Source organism: Rasamsonia emersonii (assembly GCF_000968595.1).
Source record: "Rasamsonia emersonii CBS 393.64 chromosome Unknown ctg1118621760072, whole genome shotgun sequence".
Classification (NCBI taxonomy): domain Eukaryota; kingdom Fungi; phylum Ascomycota; class Eurotiomycetes; order Eurotiales; family Trichocomaceae; genus Rasamsonia; species Rasamsonia emersonii.
This window is the reverse complement of record NW_013563215.1, coordinates 115,985-131,109: the sequence shown is the minus strand read 5'-3', so window position 1 is coordinate 131,109 and position 15,125 is coordinate 115,985. Positions and strand designations below refer to the sequence as shown.

General features: G+C 49.4%; 5 protein-coding genes across 5 annotated transcripts; 3 read left to right on the top strand and 2 right to left on the bottom strand.

Moving 5' to 3' along the window:
- Positions 1-1,014: 1,014 nt before the first annotated feature.
- Positions 1,015-1,912, top strand: T310_3538 (uncharacterized protein; the record flags this gene model as incomplete). The annotated part of the gene is made up of 3 exons (XM_013473617.1): positions 1,015-1,072; positions 1,186-1,246; positions 1,303-1,912. The coding sequence occupies 3 exons, from the start codon at positions 1,015-1,017 to the stop codon at positions 1,910-1,912; spliced, it is 729 nt and encodes a 242-aa protein (XP_013329071.1).
- A 1,104-nt stretch (positions 1,913-3,016) lies between these two features.
- T310_3537 (uncharacterized protein) lies at positions 3,017-4,053 on the top strand (the record flags this gene model as incomplete). The annotated part of the gene is made up of 3 exons (XM_013473616.1): positions 3,017-3,507; positions 3,563-3,725; positions 3,856-4,053. 3 exons carry the CDS (start codon positions 3,017-3,019, stop codon positions 4,051-4,053), a joined length of 852 nt encoding a protein of 283 aa, XP_013329070.1.
- Positions 4,054-5,834: 1,781 nt separating this feature from the next.
- T310_3536 (uncharacterized protein) lies at positions 5,835-6,935 on the bottom strand (the record flags this gene model as incomplete). The annotated part of the gene is made up of 2 exons (XM_013473615.1): positions 5,835-6,063; positions 6,436-6,935. The coding sequence occupies 2 exons, from the start codon at positions 6,933-6,935 to the stop codon at positions 5,835-5,837; spliced, it is 729 nt and encodes a 242-aa protein (XP_013329069.1).
- A 1,096-nt stretch (positions 6,936-8,031) lies between these two features.
- Positions 8,032-11,780, bottom strand: T310_3535 (Proton-exporting ATPase; the record flags this gene model as incomplete). The annotated part of the gene is made up of 5 exons (XM_013473614.1): positions 8,032-9,386; positions 9,523-9,721; positions 10,287-10,839; positions 10,889-11,414; positions 11,444-11,780. 5 exons carry the CDS (start codon positions 11,778-11,780, stop codon positions 8,032-8,034), a joined length of 2,970 nt encoding a protein of 989 aa, XP_013329068.1.
- A 568-nt stretch (positions 11,781-12,348) lies between these two features.
- Positions 12,349-15,033, top strand: T310_3534 (M protein repeat protein; the record flags this gene model as incomplete). The annotated part of the gene is made up of 3 exons (XM_013473613.1): positions 12,349-12,532; positions 12,589-14,042; positions 14,107-15,033. The coding sequence occupies 3 exons, from the start codon at positions 12,349-12,351 to the stop codon at positions 15,031-15,033; spliced, it is 2,565 nt and encodes an 854-aa protein (XP_013329067.1).
- Positions 15,034-15,125: the final 92 nt, after the last annotated feature.

The window sequence follows — 15,125 nt, the reverse complement described above, 5'->3', positions numbered from 1 at the left end:
CTCAGATCTAGCTTCCTATACCAGATTTTTTTCTTTCGTGCACACGTTCCATTCTTTCTTGCTTGCTAGCAAACTCCAAAGCAGCTCAATGTCCGAACCATATCAGCACTCTTGTCACTGGCTCTCTGTTATTCGAATCCTTCCAGATGGCGTGGTGTGATCTCTTTCATTTCAACTCATTTCCATAATTAACTCCCAAACAATGATGCCATTTAGATTCCCACGCCCAAGCAGAAAGCCAAGCAACATACCTAGATTAGTACCTCTCAATCAGATTTAGTATTGGCATGACTACTCCTTCCATTCTCTTCCATTCTCCCAATAGCTTCCGACATGGACAAGGCTTGATTCGCTGAAGAAAGACAGCCGTCATGAAACCGAATTGTTAAGTTCGAAGATCATGTGGAAACCCAGCTGTTATTTTCGCCAATTCAGGCCTCGCAGGTCAGCGAAATGGGGATAGAGATAGGTTAGGTAGGGACGTTTGAACACGTGACAGACACCTTCACTGCTGCTCCCATATTCGCAGACGGTAATAGATAACACTTTTCATCAATGATCAGATCAACTTTGCTTTGCGACTTGTCGAGGTTTGAATAGGTAGAATCCAGGGAGGTTATATATACAACGGCTGGAGGACTTTGGCGGGATATAAATGTGCTTTGCCAATCATCTTGGACTGAATAAAAGGCTGGAATGACAGATATGACCTTCATATGCCTGACTTTATATTAGTTGTATCCTGTCGAATCATCCCTGACTGTTGCGTCGCAGTTCTCGTCCCTCATCTCGTCCAAGTTAGCTAAAGCTCAGTAGTTTCCTGTACTTTATATATATAAGCAAACAGAAAACTCAAATTAAGCGTCTTTTTTTTATTGTTTCTCGTTGGCAGAAAAAAAAACTTCTTATTAGTCCAAGACCAATAAATTGGTCCCCATGTCGTGATTATTATCAGTAAGGGTTATCGGAAACCCGGGTACTCGGGAATCGGGAATCGGATCCACGATCACGATTATGGTTATGGAGCCTCAGCATCAGACGCTCCAATTACACGCCACGGTGCCATCAAGAGGTCCGTGCCGAATGGAGATCTTAGATAATAAGGTCTATGGCATCATTTACGGCAGAACTGATGCTAGATCAAGCAAATCATAGAGATTCGCTCGAGTACATGATATTGTACAGTACATACCTACATAAATGTACCATGGACCACGCAGGGCATGGAACTTGGTTATCCACGATGGTCTTTAATAGCAGCTGATTGATATACCACGAACTCGCCTATTGCTATTACTACAGTCCCGGTCAGGTTCAGAAATCTACTATACTTCCTACTGAGAAAACCACCATGTTCCGCACCAAAGTCTCTCGCCACATCGTCAGATCCAGCAGCAGTAGTGTCCGGCTACCACCGCGATCCTCTCCCCGTCAATTCTCCAGCTCCCCAATCGCCCGGCAAAAAGTGCCCTTCCGGATCGACGCCGAAGGCACAGGAGTCGCCCAGACGGTCTCCGTCCAGGGAAGCCCGCACAAGATCTCCGTGGACGCATATCCATCCTTCGGCGGCAAGGACACCGCCCCGACGCCACTCGCCTACTCGCTCACGAGCCTGAGCTCCTGCTCCCAGGTGACCGGCTCCCTCGTGGCCAAGGACCTGGGCATCAAGCTCGGCAAGTGGCAGGTCACCGTCAAGGGGGACCTGGGCACGGACGTGCTGGTCAAGGGCGAGCAGGGCAACGCCAACTGGGACAATGTCGAGCTGCAGGTGCGCGTCCAGACGGACGTGCAGGGCGACGACGCCAAGTTCCAGAAGTTCGCCGAAGAAACCGAGCGGAGGTGTCCGATCACGCAGCTGTTTAAGCGCAGTGGAGCTGGGTGGAAGAGTCAGTGGGTGAACGAGCCTCTGTGAGGGCGTCAAAGACTAGAACTCTCTTTCGGTGTTATATTCGTGTCTTCTGATGGTGGGTAAGTTTCCTGAGATATGAGGTGTCCACGACATTCTCAGACTGATGCTTGTAAGGCATAGGACGCATGCGTTGTATAAATACCACATAGTCAAATTTGATATCCGTGATCAAAAGCACAATAAGTGAATAGCAAGGTGGAATTCAAAGCAAATATTTGAATACTCAGGGTAGCAGCCCTAGCTGGGTTAGTCTCGCATGCCTGGCAGTAGAAGCGAACAGTTGGACGGTGAATAAAACTCGCATTTCTTTCCGAAGCATAAATGTATTGATATTGACTGTAGCTCCATTGCATGTAGCACGTGGGATGTCACTGTCCCCCTATCTATATCTGTATCAATAGGCAGCTTGGTGTTGTTAAAGAAACTCCACATGTCAGGAGGCTCCAAGTGCGTCTTCATGTGCATTTGGTCGGCCTAATAAGACGAAATTGTCGTAGGCTAAAACGGGGCATGGCCAAATCGTGATGCTGGTGGTGTGTATGAGGTGTTGATCGCGATGTCCCTGGAAAGTTCATCAAATAAAGGATTTCCTGCGAGGGCGTGATCAAATTCCGAGCCATACAGTATCCCGGGATCACTACAAACGCATGGCCACCATTCTCTTCGATCTGCCATCGTATCAATAGTGATTGGATTCTTTCCATAGTTGAACGGGTATGAATCCAGACGCTAGATCAGACGAGAGTGAAACTGGTTTCTGTTCAGGCAGAAGGCATATGGAACCTTCTTTCGCGGCATGTTTCATGGTCGAGTCCAAGTCATCTTTTGCCTAGGTATGTTCTATCGTCATCCATTTTGCATGAAGTTTTTAAGGAAAAAAAAAGTTCCTCGACAGATAATGAGGAGGTAGTGACAATCTTTTGGGCTGAGCCTTTGGAGAAAGCAGAAGTCACGGAATAATCTCTCAGGCATTTACCTACCTACCTCGACATACCCTTCTAAGGCAGCAAGAGAGCGCTAGGCCGATTTTGGACGAGCAGTCATTGACTACGCCTCATATCCCAGCGCTGTTCTTTCATTCCACAAAGCAACTGCACCATTTTGAAGATGTCTATTCGCAGGTTTTTTGCGAGTCTTCATCTCTCCTCCATGAGAGAGAAAGAGCAGAAAGAAGAGAGAGCTCAGAGCGATGCCCACGAAGAAGTCTTGGAGGGTCTGGACGTGATCTATCGGCTCGTTGAGGAAGATAGTCGCGTTTACCTTGATACAACGTTTGCAAATGCTCTGCACATCAAATGCGAGGATTTGGTGCTTAATGGTGACGGCAGCTATTCAGCACCTGGTTACCCATGCTTCTTCCAACCTTGGCCGCTAAGCCGATTCAGAGCTCATCCTATCGTCCCAGAGCATTCTCCAACTCAAGAAGAGATCAGAGCGCAGGATTCCTGTTGGGAGGGTGTGCCGATACTCAAGGAGAGCTACTTGGACGAGGCTGAATTCATGGGCTCAGTAATGGACTGGAACTTCAGAGGATTTAGGCCACTAGCGGGAGAAAACGAGAGCACAAAACTAATGTGGCTGACTAATTGGAGACCAGCGTAAGTCACCATAATGTTAAATCCAGGCTTTGCTGATCAATATTACTTCTAATAGACAATTTTCGAATGCAGTCATACATGATGTCTTCGAGGAAACAGTTTTCAATTTGATGAAGTGGACGCCTATAGATGCCTGGCAGGCTCCTAAAGGCCGACCGCATGTTATATTCACAATGGCACATGGATATCAACGTGATGAGAGACTTTTGCGTGGAGAGGTACTTGCAATTGTGGCAGCAATGATAACACGGCTAGAAAGGCGTTCTTTTCAAAGCCACAACATCATCCCTGTTAGTAATATGCCCTTATTCTTGTGTCAAATCTAATCAATCTATGTCTTCTTTTTAGGTGATGGTATTCTCTTTCATGGGTGGAAAGCAGGAAAGAATTTTGCAAGCACATTTCAACTACCAAGGACTTGTCATTCGAAAGACCCAACTTTATGATTTTTCAACGGCGGAGAAGGCCAAACTACCCATTGAACTCTTCTTACAGTATATGGCCAGTGACATGGTCGATGATACCCAGCGGTTGAGTGTACTTTAATTTCTACGAGGAGAAAGAACGTGAGACGGAGAAAATTAGTAGGGAGATCGACCTGGTAATCGACAAATAAGTGGAGAAATTTCAGAGATTTTGACAATAACCCTTTATCTACAACGACGTTCATATTGTTGTCAGAATCCAGCTCAAAGTGGTCGAAAATCGAAATAATCTTTGGGTATCGCTCATCTTTCTAGTGTTTGACGGGATGACCCGGGATAACGAATATGAAGTATTGAATACCATCCGTAAGTTAGCGAAATCGCCCTCTCGCCAGGAGTCTTGCTGAGAAATGTACACACTATCAACAATTGGAACTAGAACTCAGTATCTGCGCGCTCTACGAGTATACTAGACATGATCACATACAGTATTATTGGCGAATTCCTCTTCTACCAGCCCATATGCGGCGGTATCTAGGGCAACAGGCTGGGCCGACGGAGGTTGTAGTAAAAGGCTCATCTTGAGAACGGGAAGACTTCTTCAGGCAAGATATGCCCTAGTTTGCTTATCATTTTTGACAGGGAAAGAAGTCAGCCCACTTTTCTTTCACCGGTGCTTGGGCTTATGTTGGACTCTATAAATGCTTGGTACAACCTGGAGGTGCTGCCTCAGTCACGAGGCCAGCTTTCGTTATCATGCTCAAAGTACCTTAACGATCTTTTGTTTCAGTCCATCCAGTGGTTAATCCGCCGTACAGCCCCTGCTTCTGCATCTTTCTTGATATGTTGCATACTGACAGTGGTGTAACAGCTACATTTTTCAGCTTTGAGAGGGCATGTTCGACACAGTGATCATCAGGCCACCTCTGCAGAAAATTTTGATAAGGATATATGTATGACAGCCCTATTAGTACCGGTGGTCTAGATCCTGCTTGTATAACCCACAAAATCGTTCTGTTTCCTCCGATCGAATTACCCGGTAGGAGAGCATGTGGTCATCATGTTTTGATCTCAGCCTTATCAAAGCCGTATCCGTATCCTCGAGACTGGCACCACTTCCAGGGCGGTTTTGTGTTACCAGTGTAGATGTTCAGCCGCAAAGGGAACATAAATCGAGTGAATCCGTCAATAACGAGGACGGTAGGCCACGATAAGCTGACAGTGTGAGCATGATTATGCAACGTCAGTAATCCCCCGGCTGCCGGATGCCGGCTGACAGAAACGCAAAAAAAAGCAAACAGGATGTTCAATTTCAATTCCAAGCTAACAAAGAGCTATCTAACTGGGTTGGTTTCATCCTCCTGTATCGCGAGTCGGGATGGGGCAAACTCAAAAGATCTATAAGAATGACTGAAGAGCTCCTGTAAGCTTCTCTATTCTACCTCTCTGTTCCGTTCCTCAATATCTCACTAATATCAATCAGAATTGACTCTGAATCTGTGAGGACAGTCGTTCATGATGAAGACAACAATCGCTATCTACATTCTTTCCCTCCTTTTGGCGATAGCTACTCAAGCTGCTCCGCTAGTTGACAGTGGAGAGGAGGTGGAGCAGGCCTTCAACCAGACGGGTGAAGACGCGATGCTCACCAATGCCACATCTACACCAGCCCCAGCTACGATCTACGAAGGGGTGAGTTGATGATCATGATGTACTAGTATTTATGTACGGACGAGGAATGCGGACCAGCTAATGATTGTCTTCTGGACAGAAATGTCTTCGTCGAACTAATAAATGCTACGCTCCTACAACTAACCCTAAGGGGCAAAAAGTTGAACCGTGTGACCATCGGCACCCGGTAAGGCCATTTTTTAATATTCTGCTAGCTTTACCAGACTGTAACTAATAATGATAGTGCACTCGTGATAATAATAATTGCAACTTGAGTGATGTGGACCATAACGCTGTTTGTTCTTGATTACCTGCAGACTGACCACAAGGACTAAGGATGGAGGCAATCATAATTATGACATGGATTCGAATACCGCCAATAAGGCTGGAATCGTTTGTGCCAAGTCCATGTTGTTCGTGGATGACGGTGATGGAGGCAACACTGCACAGAGAAATGTATCTAGGCGATCTCTAACAGGTAGAACATGCATCATTATGATATTGTCATCGTTACCATCAAGTCAAGGTAATCATCACCAGTCCATTGTATCCCATGGCATTAATTGCAGAGCATTGAACTGTCGACGTAGTCAGTATGAGGTATTATGCACTGAATTTTGACCAACAAACCAAAGACTAGAGAAAACACAAATGATGAAGAAGAGAATATTTCGTGAGCATTTTGCTAGGTTGCAGACAATGAAGTTCAAAAATAGACAAAGTTCTTTATCTCCAGGAATAAAGAATTTCACACACTATTTTAAGGTGGTAGGCATCTGTCATGCACCCAAGGAGAGGAACGAAGCAATTGTTCCACATGTATCAGTCTCACAATGTGTTTTCCCAGCCCTCCCCAAGCATGATCTGTTGCCGCCTCTTCACTTCTTCCAGCAGATAAAGCTGGAACTGATAGTCCTCCTCACGGCGATCTCCAAGCCCTCGTTTGAGATGCGAAAAGTCCACCAGTCCCTCCTGGCAAAGGGCATCCAATCTGTCAATCTCTTCCGCGCTTTTTCCCTGCATGCGAAGTTGGATACGTAGGCGTTTCTGAGCCCCATCAAGGTAGTCGAAAAAATTGTGGCTCTGCTCATCTTTCCAGCCCAGAGAGCGTAGTTGCTCGAGTATCGTCTTCTGGAATGGAGTCAGGGCGGAGAGGTATTCGGTGATGGCCCCAGGTGAGGGTCGACTGGCCTTCACTTCTTCTTCGGTGAATGGGCGGTAGTCTCTCTCCAAGACTTCCAGAGGGACAAAGATGAAATTCTCTGTGGTCTCGTCCAACTGCCAGATGCCTTCGGCAGTAGATTGGGGAGGTGTTTTATGGTCTTCAGCCATGGCGTCAGTGTTAAGAGATGGAAGTCTGATGTGACAGTTGTTGTTGAAGATGATGGTGATGCTTGGAGGAGAACTGAAGAGGCAGGGTTATATAAGGCAGGAAGTTCAGGCAACAGCAGGCGCTGATATTATCAAGTGTCACAGGGAGTACGCTCTGTACGACCCTGAATAGGAAAGACCAGGTGATCTATGAGGGGTGCGTAATGTAGTTTCATTTCCATAACATTTCACAAGGCCTCTGTCAGAAAGTTTCAAGAAGCTCTGTCAGATTACCGGCTTACGCAAAGATATACATACCACGTTAGGATAGAACTTTGCTGTTTTCTGGGTCTTACTGAAATATAACGTTTACATACAACATAGGGGCCTGAAATGTAAGAAATTTAAATGACCTGAGAAATCTTGTAATTTACAAACCCCTAGTTCGGACATGAAAAAAGACCAAAATTGGAGCGAACATGCAAAACAGATAGATAGTTGGATGTCCGGGTCGCCAGGTCATCCAGTGTTTAGTAGATACCATTATATACTGTAAAATTACTGTTTTCAGTTATATTCTATGGTCTCCATTGGGCGCCAGGTTTGGCTAGGTTGTAATTTTAGTATTGAGGTATCTCGCCAGGTTAGACATGTACTTGTGTATTAATAGCTCATTACAGCAAAAGAAAGCCCTCCTGTCAAGTACAGTATTGTAGCTAAAAATACCATACGTCCAAGAGCTAGGCAATCCTTAAGCAACCTCAACAACTGGAACCCATCACTACGCAGTCAACTGAGCACCCTCATTAAAGCGGCGGTACCTGGAAAAGGAAATTTCAGAGAAAAAAATGTTTTGTATACACACATACAGTAACTACAACTATGAATACGTACTGACGCCAAGGGTATATACACTCCTGAGCGCCACGAAATAAATAATCATCGGAAAAGATATCAACAATATCAACAGTAAGAGACCATTGCAACCACCGAATAAAATAACCAATGAAAAGAAACACTCAACCATGTCCTCAGAACTGCAGTACATTATACGAGAATACAATCGTCAATAGGGGATGAAATCGAAGCTCATTCGATCTGCAGACACCATTAGCGGTTACGTAAGTTCTTCGTTTATGAGGGGGAAATCTCCATTCTTACCAAGAAAATGACTCCAATCCTCGTCCTCACTGAGCTGATCGTTGGCCCAGTATATTTCGAGAAACTTCAACGACTGGAGTACGTTTGGAATTCTTGTAGTGTCGTGCAAAGTAAGCAGCAGCTTCTTGAACGCCTCCCTGTCCTCTCCCAGGGCTTCACAACCAGCCGTGAACAAGGGTGTCGTGAGCATGACCCACGGGCTGAGCCCGCTTTTCGGGACAATCTGCGATGTGCACTCCAGGATTCGTTTCACAGAGTGCTGAACCTCTGGAGACGCTGCGGGCCACTTTCGTACTCGGCGGTAGATGTGGATCAGGGCCGTATGCTGAAAGGCCTCGTTGCATAGCATGAATTCGCGAATGCAATCTTCAGATAACCCCTCCACCACTCCGGGGTAGAACGTCGGCCGGTTACCAGCGTGTCTGTCTATTAGAGTGCGTACGGAACGCTCCAGAGATTCTGCACGCTCTTGAAATTCCGTTTCTTCGATCTGAAGCCGTGACCTGTTTGGCCCACTGCACTGGTGCCGTTTCCACGCCACGGCCCCAATCTCGCGGAAGATGTCTGCAAGGTGCACCGTGAAGCCCCAGTAGTCGTCGAGATAGTCAGGGTCATCTGGCAGCCCGGCATTCCCCAGATGTGGCTTTAACACAACGTCGTCGATCGGAGGCCCATTGCCATTCAGCGCTGTGAGGGACACGATGGACCGATACCATCGGTCAAGATATTTGCGGAAAGCTTCATTCCTCTGAGGTGACCTGGCCTGTGCGTCTGAAGCAGTCATCAGAGCCTTTGCTCCCTCTACGTGGGCCCTCCATGTATTTGGATGAATGGCGCCTGAATGGATCTCAGCCAGGCAGAGTGTGCGTGCTGTTGCCAAGAGGGCATCAGAACCCTTCCGGCTCGGATCTTGAAGCTCGGTACGGAAGTGCTCCAGGCTTCGAGCCATCAACCTCGCAATATCGGGCGCGGCCTTGATCGTCTCGGAATGATTGTTGAGCGCTTCCAGGTGGATGGCAGAGAGGGCCATGGTCGCGTATAACAGCGACGGCGTCTGCAGAGCCATTGGCACAATCATCCTGCAAATCTCCTTCTGCATACCGGCATGACACGAAGTAATGTGAGAAGCCTCGCGGATATAATGATGTAGCAACGCTTTTTGTGCCGGTGGCAGTGATGAGAATGGGTCGATTTCTCGGACCAACGTTACTTGTGACGATGACGATGACGATGACGGCGGCGGTGAAGACGACGACTGGGACTTTCCCGTGGTACATCCTGTGGTATATATGAATTCACCGGGAGAGTATTCTGAGACAATTGTTCATGAGTGCTACTTTTCCCCCGCGCATCTCCTGAGAATGGGGCCCTACCTAGACGCTGCATGCATGCGCCGAATCTCGAGCGCGAAAAAGACCGTCCTCCCCATTGCAGTTGCATGGCATACCTGCACTGCACCCCGGCCGTCTTGCACCGCCCACATTCTGGGTGTTGTTCGTCACATTTTTGCCGCCGGGCTTTGCATCGCTTGCATCCCGTGAAAGATCGAGACATGCGTCGGAGGAGGGGTTTTCCGCGGCTACAGTGACGATGCTAGCCAAATTCCCCTCCTGAGGCGATCTCGATAAGACGAGGCGACGATAACGCTGCCACGGTGAATACCGGTTGATTGTCTGACAAATTCGCTATGTGATGGATGGATAATCGCGAGACAATGACCAAGATGCGCACTCGACCGAATGGAAAGGGTGACCTGAAGTCCGAGGAGAGTCTTATCAATCACGGCCGCTTTCGGTCGCAAATCATAAATGGCGCGTGCCGTCGATCGAACCCTTCCCCACATCCTCTCGATTCTTGGCCAAGCCTAGTCTATATACATCCAGCGCCTGGTAAGATTGAGCGATTTGAACAGCAGGCTCTGTGTGGATGACCTTCGAGGGCGTCTTATCAGATATACGACTATTGCAACATCCTCGGAACATCTATTCGCATAGTTCCTGATCTGGATATGCTCACCAGATTCTTAGTGCTCTAACGTACAGAAGTTACGCAAACAAGAAGAAACCCAAGAATAGACGACCTAGAGAAACATCCAGAGCGGTATGTGCATTATCCAAAGGACGCAGTGGCCGAGAACCACCCAGCGTGTTGTCAGCTTTCGAAGGTGTATCGCAACCATTCCCCGACAGCACGCAAACTCTCCCATCTCACCGATTCATCCCGGTCGGTCATCAGTTCCATGACCCTTGCCTTCAGCCCCAACTTCTCCAGTTGGGACCGCCTCTCCGGGAGCTGCTTGACCAGATTTCCAACGTCGTTGCATGCTATGGCGAGGACTTGCTTGTCGTTATCCCAGCTCTTGGAGAGGATCTCAGCCAGCTTCTTGGGAAGGGCTCCTTGGTCTTCATCAAGAATCCGACGCGCATTCTCTCTCCAAAAGACCGGGTTGCGGTGCGGTGGTGACCAGCGCAGGTGGCCGGATTGTACTTCGGCGGCGTACTCATCAAACGTAGTTTGCGTCTTCGTGTACTCATCCAACATATCTGACAGTGACTTTAAGTCCTCAAGGAGGTCGGGGTCCGTCAAGTGACGACCTGAAAGGTTCGAGAGAAGCGCTGGTAGGCGGACGAATACTGCGACAGGTAAGAGTGTCGTTCGGTTGGCGGAGAGCAGGTTGTTAAGGGTGGCAAGGAGCAGTCGCGTAGTCTTCTCCTTTGGAGAGAGTCGTAGAAGTTGCGTGTACAATTCAATAATGTCATGGTCCCTGGCGTGGAATGAGTCGGTTGTAACGCCCTGAGGCTGAGGCTACTTACGACTGCAAGTCATTTCCAACCGGGCTACCTTCGAAACTAAGCTGCCAAATCACCAGAAGAACGTGATATAGGAGCTGAAGCCCCACGCCTCCCCCGAGGCCCGCATCGAAATTCCGGATGCTGCTCGTTCCAGCCAGAGTCGACGAGCCACTGTCTTTTGCGCCAGCAGCTGCACGAAGAATATCCACCAGCGGATCAACAGTCTCTTTCCTCTGGCTCCAAAAGATCTCCCTTGCCGCTTTTGTTCTGAGCAGGGTTGAGAATCCCTGTACGCCGATATCTTGAAGGCCGCTATCCTGATTCTTTACCAGGGAGGAAAGGTATGAGTATAGTTGTGGGAGAGCTTCTTCGTCCCGCGCAGAAGACTTGGATGATGAGACAAGTGCCGTCGAGACAAGATTCGTTAAAAAGGAGGACGTAAGGAGAGAGATGGGGTCTTCAGAATTCGTAGAATGACGCAGGAGGGGAAGAAATGGCTTGTATGGATCCGGATGCGCCACGAGCGCTGAGGCCAGTGAGGGAGAGTCTATACCGCAATTGAATTGCTGTCAGTACAAGAGAAGATCATGCCAGTATCCATATCATTGATGATCGCACCGTTGAGGAGATCAGCAGCTAAGACCAAGATATACTGCACGATATCGGTCCGCTTGGATGCGGACTCGAGAACACTCTTGCCATCGGGGCCCCCCGCAAGCAATGTGGTGTATCCGTTCAAATCCGCATCTATGGTCTGACGCCGTTGCTCCTTGCGGACCTTGTCCACGGCCTTGATCTTGCGCAACTGGTCATCGGTGATGTTGCCAGCGCGGACCGCCCCCTCCCACGGGATGGGCCGTGCGCGGATGTTGTTCTGCAGGGAGCTGAGATAGGTGGGTGGCTCCAGAGACATCGTCTACCGAGATCGATCAGACAGGGCACTGGACGAGACGGTGTCTGGCTGGAGCACTGGGACGCTGCGATTCTGAGAGTAATGCCAGATGATGTCGGAGCGGGCAGTCCCCAGTGCTTGGCCTGGAGCTTGCCTAAGGCTGCTTTCCCCGTGCGGCGGTCGCTGTGGTTGGCCCGCTCGCCCTCTAGCAGCGATGGGGCCAGCACGCGTACGGCTTAGCCCGTGCTGATAGCCCGCAGTCATTGAATTTCATCTATCTGTCTTTTGTCCATGCCGCCGTGGGACGCGCAAGCAGCAGCCAGGCTGCCATCTGTCCCGTCTTATTGCGCTTCTTGTTCTCTCCTTTTTTGTCTCTCGTTCATGGATAGTTCTTCTATGTCGGACAGAGTCGTCCTTGGCGCAACCTGACTGACCTCCGGCCACCTCCGCCCTCCCGACACATAGCATTTCGACCCGGCGGCATATCGGTCTTGAAACAGACGCTCCCCTTATGGTCTTTTCAAGGTGACCATTTCCGCTGGGACCAGGAGGACGCAGTACGGACTTTCGTGGAGAACCGGGTACCATCATGTCGTCCAATGCTCAACCGTCCAAGTCGAGATGGGGCGTGTCGGCCTTGTTGCAGCAAGTCGAGTCCAAGCTAGATGTCATCCTGGCGAATGATGAAGACCTTCCACCGAAAAAGACTCCGCCAAATGGAAGTCAAGCAGATTCCCAGAGTGCAGCTTCGGCTGCAAAGTCAGCTGCTGGCGGTATGAAAGCTTCTGTCTGATGCTCGATGCTCATGGCTGACTTGTCTCACTCGCAGTCTCACGAAGCTCCTCGAATGCGCGGAAAAATGACCGTCTACAAGAGCGTCTCGCCCGTGCTGTGGCGAAATCTCACACAACGGGAACGGCCAACAGTTCTCACTCCTCCGCTGGTGCTCCTTCTCGAAGTTCTACGCCGATTCCTAGCAATGAGGCGCGCACAAGTCTGGACAGTGCTAGAGGAAGCCTGGAAGAGAATGCGTCTGGCCCTACAAAGCTGGCAAAGGTTGCATCCATTCCCTCATCAGCTCCCAGGAGTAGTTACGATTCGGGTACGCGCTCTCGAGGCTCAAAGGAGTTACCGCCGAGCGAGAGAGATCTCAATGACCGGAAAGAAGATACTCTAGATCAAGAAGAGGAAACAGCCCGAACAGAAGTACCGGAAGCTAAAGAGACACACGATTCAACTTCAGTGAAAGACACTATCGTAACAGATTCATTGGAGGCACCCTCCTCAGATGACCATCAGATAGCATTGGCGCAATTGCAGGCCGAATATAGAGCTGCAGAGCTGCGGTGGCAAGAGGAGATGCATGAATATATCGAGAAAATCGATGCCTTGCAGTCTAAGTTGAAATACTTGGCGAAAGAGGCGGCAGAATCCGCAAAGGAGGCAGCGGCATCTGCGGCACCTGGCAGCGTTGAGAAACAGCTGCTCGAAAAAGATGAGCGTATTGCATTATTACTTGAGGAAGGGCAAAGGCTTTCGAAGACGGAACTGGATAATCGGACTGTAATCAAGAAGCTCCGGCAGCAGATCGCGGAGAATAGTAAATCGCAATCTGACGCAAAGCGGAAGATGGAAAAGTTGGAGAAAGACCTAAGCAATGCAGAGGCCAGGGCAAAGCGTGCAGAGGCGGCTGAAAAGAGGGCCCAAGAAGCCCTCAATTCTCAGTCAAAGGCTCTCAAAGACTTGGAAGCTGTCACCTCCGAACGCGACGCATTGAGCTCGACGGTTGAAGAGTTGAAGGCCCAGCTGGAAAGAGCTATGGCCCGGGCGGAAGCTGCCGAATCGAAGGCCCAGTCCGATGCTTTGGAGCAATCGAAGCGTCGAATAGCAGAATTGGAGGATGATCTATCTAGCGCCAAAGTCGAGCGCGAGCTGAGCGAGGAAAAGCTGAGAAGGGAGATCAGAGATCTCAGGGATAGTTTGGAGCGGGAGAAGGAAGGGGCGCGAATATTGGAAGCCGAGCTCAAGGGAGAGCAGTCCGTGCTGGAGAGCAAGATGGAGACTCTGCGCTCACGAGCGGAAGAGGCCTCATCGGGTGCTGCCGGGGACGCTCAGGCGAAATTACTGCGACAGATCGAAACTCTACAAACGCAGTATGCTGTTGCCAGTGAGAACTGGCAAGGGATTGAGACCTCACTTCTCTCTCGACTGGCTAGCGTGGAAAAGGCGCGAGATGAGATTGCACGAAAGGAGGCTGATCTACGACGCAAGGCGCGGGAAATGGTAAGAATCATCTCTTAATCACGTCGCATCTAGTAGTGTGCCTGCTAATGGAGTACAATCCCAGAACATCAAGGCCAAGAAAACGGAGGAGGAGCTCGAAAACTCCAAAGAGACTATTGAAGAACTGGAGCGCAGCCTTCAGGAAACCAGGCAGGAGTTGCAGAGGATGCAGCAGAGGGCGGAGAAAGCGGAAGAGGATCTCATCGCTGCAAGGAATGATTTCATGGAGCAGCAAAAGACTACAGAGACAATGTGGACGCAGAAACTCGAAGAGGAGAGGGCCAAATGGCGGGAGCAGGCTCCTTCACCATCAAGTTTCCTTCAGCAACCACGAACAGAATCGCCCGTTGCTTCGAGTCGCAGGTCCACTGGTCTCGAACCTGTGCCTGATAGCCGGCCATTAAGCCGTCGCTCCTCCACGTTACCTACTCAGGCCGCGGACATCATGACTCCCCCGCGGCAAAACTCTCTACCTTCGTTCAACCCGATGAGCGCCCCTAATGGGCTCCCTAACCAGACATTGTTAGGTGCGCCTTCAATCCATACCCTTGAGCCTGAGGAGTATTTCCCCACTCCTGCGACGCCGTCTGCCCACGGTGCCCAGGCGACTCATTCTCGTGGAATCAATGACATAATCTCTGTATCAACTGCGGGGGCTGGTCCCTCCGTGCAGCTAGTTGAGCGTATGAGTGCTACTGTCCGGCGTCTTGAGAGTGAGCGGGCAGCCACCAAGGATGAGCTAGCTCGTATAACCGCCCAACGTGACGAAGCCAGACAGGAGGTTGTTGAATTAATGCGAGAGGTAGAGGAAAAGCGGAAATCAGATACTCGGGTTCGAGAGTTGGAAGCACAAGTCGAGGAGTTGGATCGACGCTATCAGACAACCCTCGAGCTTCTCGGAGAGAAGAGTGAGCAGGTTGAGGAACTCCAGGCCGATATTGCTGACCTCAAGAAGATATACCGCGAACTGGTCGATAGTACCATGAAATGAGGTAAAGCAAAGGTGGCGGCTGTTCCAGGTCATGTCTTGCATATTTTGTAAATATACAATTCGGGAATCCGAATGGACGAAGGTTATGTGGT